General features: G+C 43.6%; 1 protein-coding gene across 1 annotated transcript in view; it reads right to left on the bottom strand.

Annotated features, from left to right (window-relative positions):
* Positions 1 to 5,897: 5,897 nt before the first annotated feature.
* LOC144784595 (cyclic AMP-responsive element-binding protein 5-like) overlaps positions 5,898 to 8,855 on the bottom strand; it is a 499,027-nt gene continuing 496,069 nt past the window's right edge. The window contains exon 5 of the mRNA XM_078663499.1: positions 5,898 to 6,100. Within this exon, the coding sequence (XP_078519625.1) occupies positions 5,921 to 6,100 (180 nt within the window). The 3' untranslated portion in view covers positions 5,898 to 5,920. The remainder of the gene's footprint in view (positions 6,101 to 8,855) is intronic.

Below are 8,855 nucleotides of genomic sequence, written 5' to 3'. Positions count from 1 at the left end.
AAGATGGCGGCTCCGGTGGGTGGGGGGGAGTGCCCAGCGTCACTCACAGCTGAGCTGCGCTGTCCGGTTTGAATGCTGCCTGGAGGGAAGTAATCTCACCCCAGGTAAGAACAAGCATAAAAACGGACTATTTAAGATATATACAGTTTTTAAAAGATTTTAGTTCTTAAATGCTGAAGGCAGCGTTCGTGCAAGCAAAATAGTACCTGTGTTATTCTTCGTAGTCAACAATAACACTGAATTAGATAGAGGCGCAAGAGAGCGCTAAGAGCCCCGGCTTCCGCCTCAGGGCGAGTGATCAACACGATATAATGCCCAATTGCGGCATTACTGAAAATTTATCAAGCAAAAAGCGTAGCAACTGCCATCTACGGAAGCGAACTATGGGGATACGTAGCCTCTGAGGGAATACAGGTGGCTGCGAATAATTTCCTAAAACAACTGCTGGGGGTTCCCAAAGGTACTGCTAATTTAATAGTACATGAAGAGACTGGGACTGCATTTATCTCTGATATTCTGGCTATACGTCCATTGATCTTTTGGCTCAACTGTTGGCTGAACAAAGACTTAAGCCTTAATCATGAGATATTGAAGGAAGTAATGAGTCTGGACCATATGCTTGATATCCCTTGGCTTAAATACATAAAGGGTTGTTTTGGTGATCTGGGGCGCCCAGACTTGTTTTTAAGACCTGGTTTTATAACTGCAAAAGACGTGGTGTTTGTAAAGGAACCTTTTATTATGCTCAAAAAAGCAAACAGAGATGGGGCAGAATTTTCAAAAACCAGCGTGCGGAAATTTGTGATGCTAAAAACTATTCCGGGCTCTGAGCCTTATCTCTTAATGCCACTGTTGATCTATGAGCGGTTCTTATTGACCAGGTTGAGAATGGATTTTTTCTATTTTTTACTTGCTGTTCCTCTGGGGCGCCACAGAGGACAAGTGCTAGCACCCTGTGGCTGCGACGGGGAGTCTCCACAGGACATGCTGCACTTTATGTTCTTCTGTAGCTTTTATGATGCTCCCCGGAGGTTCTTTTTAAAATCACTTTTAAAAAAACTAAATTTTTCCAAAGCGCGCCCCGCCCGTTATTTTCTACAAATGCATCCCTTTTGTGGTTGGTTTTCTGAAATGCTCATTGAAGTATAGAAAATGTATGGAAAATCAACTTTTAAATGCCGCCTGTTTTTTCTTCCTGTGTAGTACAGTGCTGTGGCCATACGGTCTTTTTAACCGGTTAATTAATTCATCTGTAATGCTGGTATCTTCTTCTATTAATTGGATGGTCCATCCATATTGTAATAATAATACTGTGTCTTTTAATAATTTTTATATAAGGCAGTTAAATATTTTAATATGTATACAATGGGATTGTTGTCTAGAATGTCTAGGATTTAGATACGCCCCATGTCTTTTTATGAGATTTGTAATCTTTTATGGTTTTCTATCTTTTAAACCGAATAAAGTTTTTAAAGTAAAGTAAAGACTCTAGAGATATAAATAATTTTCAAAGCTGGGGACAGATTGTATCTTAGCCTAACTTAAAAAGTTTTGGGTAGCATCAACATTTATATACATTTCAGCAGATTTTGCCAGTAAAAGACAAAGCTCATGTGCATGCCTGAGTGATCTGTGCTAGTTTCTGAGTGCTTGTTCATAAGGAACCTCATCTTAGGGTCATAGACAGCTCTTCACTTTCTTTGCATTTGCGTTTTCCTGACCTAGAGCCTCAAAAACCCAGGGAGCAAAGTGAGAACTCCTTGTTGGTTTCTGAGACCCATTAGGGGCAATAGTGTCTAAGGAAGAGGCAATACAGGGAATAAATTAAAAAAAGCATCAGCCTCTTTTTTACATGTCCAACCTACCACAGACTCCTAATTTTCTTTTGTCACCCTAGACCTGGTTTCTGGCTTTTTAGGGGTGCTCTCACTTGAGGAAAGATCAGTTGCCAGGGAAGGACAAAGTAATCGGTATGCTGCAAAGATATGGGCTCTCTGACAGTCTGACTGAGGGAGCCTCTTAGTTGGAGATTATTAAACCCAACATGTAATGGGATACCTATTAATCAGGATTAAATTCAAACCAGATGCAGCCTCTGGGAAAATCCCCACATTCAAGTTGTCACAATAAATATTGAAATCTCCTAACAGGGTAAAGTTTGAGAACTTGGGGGCATATTATCAAGAAACAGCATTAAAATTATCGCCGCTTTGGCGGCAGCAAAACTGCCGCTAAAGCGGCAATAATGGGCTTGATAATATGACGTTGAGAATTCCCATCGAAGCCCATGTTCACACCAGAACATGGGCTTCTATGGGAATTCTCAAGGGTATATTATGAAGCCTATTATCGCCGCTTTAGCTGCAGTTTCCTGCCACTAAAGTGGCGATAATTTTAACTCCATCCATGATATTATGCCCCTTAATGATACAATGAGAAAGCCACCCTGTAATAATATTAAGAAAGTCCCTCTATGCGCCAGAGGGGGCAATAGACCAAAGACCCAGAGAGGGCAAAGGTAGGACAAATCTGAAGTGTACAAAATAAAGCCTTCAGCTTCTCCTATATTTTGTCCGTTAATTATATTCCATGTATTGGTTTCGAAAGATGGCTGTCAGACTGCCCCTCCTATGCAGGGGATGATGCTTGTATTCTATAGAGTAGCCTGGGTGAATCTCTAGCAAAATGTTAGGAGCGGAGGAGCCTGTTACCCACACCTAAGTCAAAGGCAGAAAGTCTGGGTTGTAGGCCAAAATAAAATCATAAACATGCAGTCTGTGCTTCAGCAATTTGACTTTTTACTGCTGAATATAGTCTAATAATAGGTAGTCACATCACATTTTCCTCCAGGGGTGACAACTGGCAGGACCTTCTAACAAAAAGTGCTGATTGTCCGCTAAGTCACAACCCCTGCCAGATAGAGACATAAGATCCTGAGACGTATATTCAATACAAGAGCAGTATTCTGCTTGTGGAGGGCCAGTGATCCTGTTGCTAAGCATGGTCTAAGCACTGAAGTGGGCCCACCTTTGGCATGCCATCGGTGTGCCCACTGTGTATGTCCGCTGCACATACATGCAGCACCCGCTCTTAAATCCCTGCTGAGGTGACTGCACGTAGACTGTCTCAGCAGCAACTAGCGCACTGTTGTGTATATACACACACACACACACACTCAAGATGGTGCCCATCTCTAAATGTATAGGTCTTGTTAAGGCAACTGCCTGGCCGATTATCTGAACAAACAGCTAAATAGAGCTAAAACAGAGGAAAACATCTCCCAGTAGTTAAAACTAAGCTCCTATCCAACCACTCCTAAATGAGCAACTAATCCCCTTGGTGTGGCAAAAAGGTGCGAGTGCTACCATCAGCATTAAAAACTCCATCCTGGAAGCAGTTAAATATACTCTTCAAATTAATTAAAACATTTATAAACTTCATTCTGAAAACAGGCACTCAAATATAATTCTCCAAGGTCTCACTTGCTTGTGGAGGCACGCCGCACCCACTCTTAAATCCCTGCCAAGGTGGCAGGACATGACCTGGTAGCAAGTACTGTATGCAGTTCACATTCAAGATGGCGCCCACCTCTAAAGGTTTATCTCTATCTAAAGCAGCTGACTCTGGAAATATGCCCGACCGATCGGCTGACCAAATAACGAAAAACAGATACATCTAAAAATGGACCATCTTAGAAAATATATGTATGTTACCTTCTGTAAGAAAGAAAGTGTTAAAAAAGTGTTATTACAATAGCATACCTCTAAAACGCAAAAAATACAGATGTTTAAACAGAAATTCAACAATGAGCACACAATACATATTGTTTTGAAATACAAACAATAACTAACAACTAAAGTAAAAGTAAAATACACTGATGAAACAAAAGTATAGGAAATGTGAGTTTCTGTGAATCATCCCCATACTCTTTTTGCTTTTATTGAGATCTATTTTCTGTCATATTTCGCCTCTGGCCATGGGAGATAGCTAAACAGCTCTCAGTGCATTTCCTCTAACTCTAGGTAAATCTGAAGGTTGGCTAATCCCAACTGACCCATCTGACTTTTAAGTAAGGCCACAGTAATATGATGCAGAAAAATTCAATCTCACATGTGGGCCACAATGTAGTTTTGCATCACATGTATGAGTGACTTCAACAATATGACTTCAGGTTTGTCATTGCAGCCTCCATTGGCTGCATACACAAACTGTAGCAGCACATGTCAAAGTAAACTAGCGATGCCATGCAGAAAAGCCTACCTTAAATATTAGCCTGTTGACTCCACTGACAGAACCCTGAGAATAATGGCCCCAGGGATATCATGCTATTGGTCAAAGTACATCACACAGTCCACCCTATTAAGAGTGAATGTTCTGACATACTTTCTTTCCTATTCAGGACCTCCAGGGAAAGTCTGGTGGTCCCAAACTGAAAATATTTTTTAAATGACCCCCTACACCTTGAGAGAAAAGTCCCATGGTGTCAGGGACATTAGGTTTTCTGTGTTGTTTTTAGAAACAAACTCCCCTTTGGAGTTTACTTTTGAAAAACAAGAACGTTTGCTGAGTAGCTGCATGAAACGCAGCAACTGATTAGGAAACTGACAGTGTCATCAGAGGACCTGCCATTGAGGCTGGTCCTCTGAAGGTACAGCCATCTTGGCCAGGCAGATGGAGATCTCGAAATAAGAGGAATGGCAGTTCACCAGGGAAGTGGAGGACGGCCCGCCAAGCACTAAGTAACCTCCTTAGTCTATCAGATCTGCTGACACTCAAGGAGATCTTCGAACATTTTGAAAAAGACTGACACGTTAGCCACTCTCTATTGCTTAGTGAGAGTATATCAGTGATGCTGCTCTGCTTGCTTAGACAATAGCCCTTAAGAATTATTTATTTATGTTGGATTGCATTTTATACAGTGTGACTTTTTTGCCTCTTGTAAAGAAGATCAGCACATCACAAATGGCAGTGTGAATTCAACTTCCGAAAGACAAGCAATGTCACCTAAAAGACAATAAGCCATGATCATGACATCAGAAGTAGGCAAACATTTTTACAAACCTTGTCTACAAAACCTTACAGGAAGCCCCAGAATTCCATAAAGAGTACCATGATAGGGAGATAACAGACACTCAAGGGAGGGGTCTAAAGAGGATTCGGGCAAGCTAGAATCTGTCTGCATGCAAGACGTTATCAAATAGCACAGTTTTGCTGGGGCACGAATAGCAAAATCTTCCTATCTGTGCCCTGTCTAATGCCTAGAAACGTACTGTGTGTCAGGAAAATTCTACTCCCTCTATCTACCTTTTTGATACCCTTGTGCCTCCTTCACAACCACCACAATCTTTACAATCATTCCCCATATTTTGGGATCATGCTGGAATCTTTTGCTCCAGTCTTGGGTTCTAGTGTAATCATAGAAAACAAACTACTAAATCAATGATACATGAAAGACTTAATTACTGACAAACCAATGGAATCAGAGCACTAAGCATATTTAACATCCCATTGGTTACAGTTCAAAAGTTTGCTTAGGGAATTAATTCTACAAATGTAAGACAAAAAACTTTTTTAGATGTAGAATTATGGAAAATCATGCATGCCAAAAACAGAAGTAACAAATTCGACGCCTACAATTAAGGGTATAAAATGGTATATTTTATCAATTCTACATGGGTGTATTATTTCCCTTGTCTTTCAATAACTACACATAAAGCAAGATCCATTTTGCCATAGATAAAACAATTACATCAGAGAATAAAATCAATAGACGCATCAAAGCCAAACTTTTAAATTTCCACATGATTTTCTACAATGTCTGGTGCAAGAAGCAGACAGATCTGCAGCACAACCTTCCCCTGCAGACCTCACGCCTCACTGACAGCTGCAGAATGCACAGTGAAGTTCAAGAAGTGCTCACTCACCCAATCTGTCGGTTTGTGGATGGTGCTTGGGTAATGACAGAGCTGGACTGCGGGGAGGGCATGGCTTGCTGGATCACAACGCTGTTGTCATGGTTTGACATCCTGTTGTTATTGGAGTGTTGGTGAGACCCTGGTCCAGGCATAGCTCCTCCAACTGAATTATGCATTGAAATTGCCTGTTAAAGAAATAAGAATGTTCATTTGCTCTGTTTATTGCACACCTGCCTTTCATATGCTTCACTTAGACAGTACAGATCTATAATATTACCCACAGGCCAGTCCGTTTACTTTCAGCAAGGGCTGTGCATTTGCCCTTCTGTCTGGCTCAACATTAGGTCATCTCAATAAGATCTGACATAACCAGAATTGACCTTTGTCCTATTTGCAGACTTCCTTGCAATGACACCTGATCTTACACTTACTAATTTTTTGGATCTTTTCTTAGGCCTCATTTATTTCTGCTTCAGCACACTCTTTTCACTCTCTCCTTCATCGGGCCCCTACACACAGAATAAACCCATTCACATGTGAGGTCTGCATTTTCTTTTACTTTCATGTTGTTAGTATGTTGTATATTGTGCATCTCCTAAACACATAATCACAATTACAATTAACCCAATTACCACTGCTCTGTACGATTCACAGAGAGGCCAAGGATTGCATGGGTATGTATTCTGAACACCTTTATGACCCACTGACAGACTGTGAGAAACTAGCACCGCCCTTGGCTTGAACTCCAGAGTTCTCAGTCGTGGCTCACTAGAAACACACACCCCCGGATCCCCCCTACAACCTGAACTGCCACTCAGACGACTCGGTTCATACTACACACTATACAAGAGTAACATGCTGCACACATAAAAAACACATAAACATGTCTTGGAAAAAGCAAGCAATCTTAGGGAATAGCATAACACAGCCCGCCAACAACACCTCACGCCACATGAGTAGAATAACGCCTACTCGCCCTTGGTAGTTCCACACTCTGGGCAGACACCACGGCTGCCTGTGTTTTACAATGAGCCCCTCGCCCTCCCTTGGACGACCAGGAGGACAACTCAGCTAGCGCTGTATCCTACCTCACTGACGCAAGGCTCGTCACGGCGCTCCACTGAGGGGCGTAACACAGGCCCCTGCAGCCCCCGCGGTGCGGGGGCGGCCCTAACCCTCCAGGGGGCCCCGTCAGCACCGCACTTCTGCTGGGGAGCTCTAGATTGAGTCCGGAGGGGGCCCCTTCACGTGCCCTGCAGGGGGGTCCCCTCAAGGTTCGTTATGCCACTGGCTCCACTCCGGCTTCCAAGAAACAGGGTGGACATTCCTAATGTATCGAATCGATAGCCTTGGTTTAATGTAGGGGGTTGGCCATGCGCTTTCCTCCCGATGCACCTTTTCCTCCCGATGCACCTCGGGAGGATGCTTAGGATGGAAAAAGAGAAGCGAGATACGCACACAATTGATGGGGGCGTGTCCTCGAGGCAGGCATGTACAATATCAGCATTTTCTTCTTCAAGTGTAAAGTGCCCTCGACCCCTTGGCCAAGTTCGGCTGCTAGGTGCAGGGCGTAATTAGTATTTTGTTTTATATAGTTTATATAGCGTGAACTTGGCCTAGGCCATTAAAGCGGTTTACATGAGAAGCAGAAGTTTTACTTTAAAGCATACTTTTTTGGTTTTATGGCATGGGTGGATTTTAGAGATTTGCCTAGAACCACAGGATGTTCAGTCGAAGCTGGGATTTCACCTCCCTGTGCCATAAAAAACAAAAAGTATGCTGCCATGTAGAACTTGTGCTTCTTATGTAAAGCGCTTTAAGGCCCTCCTGCCAAGCCCGTGCTATCTATAACTTAAAAAAATGAGTACCAATTGTGCATTGAGCTTGGCCGAAGGGCGTTAGATGCTCTGACAGACAATGGCGCTGCACTCGTCCTCTCTAACTGAGCGTGACCGTTTCAGTGTCGGGAGCTCTGGCTGTTAAGGCACGTCACTTACTCTTAATAGATAGAGTTTAAGGCTGCAGGAGCAAGCTGCCTCTGGAATACACGGGCCACTAACTGTTGTGCGCCCACACCCCAGAGCCTGCCTCCAGCATCACAGCATGCCACTAGTCTAGGAGTACCGGTACTCCCTTGACACAACAAGAGGTCCCGGTACTCAATGAGTCGTGCCTGTTACTCAGAACCGGTGAGAACCGGCCCATTTAAAGAGCTGGTTTAGTGTCGTCTCTGTAGGGTGAATATTCAAAACCCGCACGTATGTTCTGCACACACTATCAAGAAAACCCTGGCTGGCCACCTTAAGTCCCTCGTGTATGTATGGGTAGCTGCTTCCTGGAGAATCACACATAATTTGCATGTGAAATCATTCTAGCATCCTGGAGCCCCACCTCCCTTCCACCCCCGCACATGCACACAGAGGCTGCGGCGACACCCGTCAGGCTGTCTGCATTGTGTGATCCTTGTTACCGTTAATTAAACCGTGATTCTGGCGCTCCGATCAGGGATCTGTCCAGAAATTAGGTTAATTAATAATCTGTATGACTATGAAAGCAATTTGAGTGGAAGCACCGAACCTCATACTTAGTTGCAAGGTGATTTATTTGAGCCCAGTGAGTCCGGGGGGCGGGGGGGGGGGGGGGGGTTGGTCAGAAACAATTGCCTCTTGTTTCCTTCTCATCATTGGGCGGCGTGGTCCGCTCGTGGTGCCGGTCTAGTCATCCTCTCTGCAGCATCCATTTAGGGGTGCGAGGTATGGAGAGCCCGTTGTAGCTTTGGGTCCTGGGCACTCCATTAAGTACCGACATTTCCCCCTTTGGAAACGCGTGTGATCCTGTGTAAATGACTCCCTTTCCCTGTGCCCCGTTTCGTACATCTACAATGACGGAGATGCTGCTAAATGCTGGGACCTTTTGCATAAATGCAAATCTCCTTTTTGA

Source organism: Lissotriton helveticus, chromosome 10 (genome assembly GCF_964261635.1).
Source record: "Lissotriton helveticus chromosome 10, aLisHel1.1, whole genome shotgun sequence".
Classification (NCBI taxonomy): Eukaryota; Metazoa; Chordata; class Amphibia; order Caudata; family Salamandridae; genus Lissotriton; species Lissotriton helveticus.
This window is presented reverse-complemented; position numbering and strand designations above follow the sequence as displayed.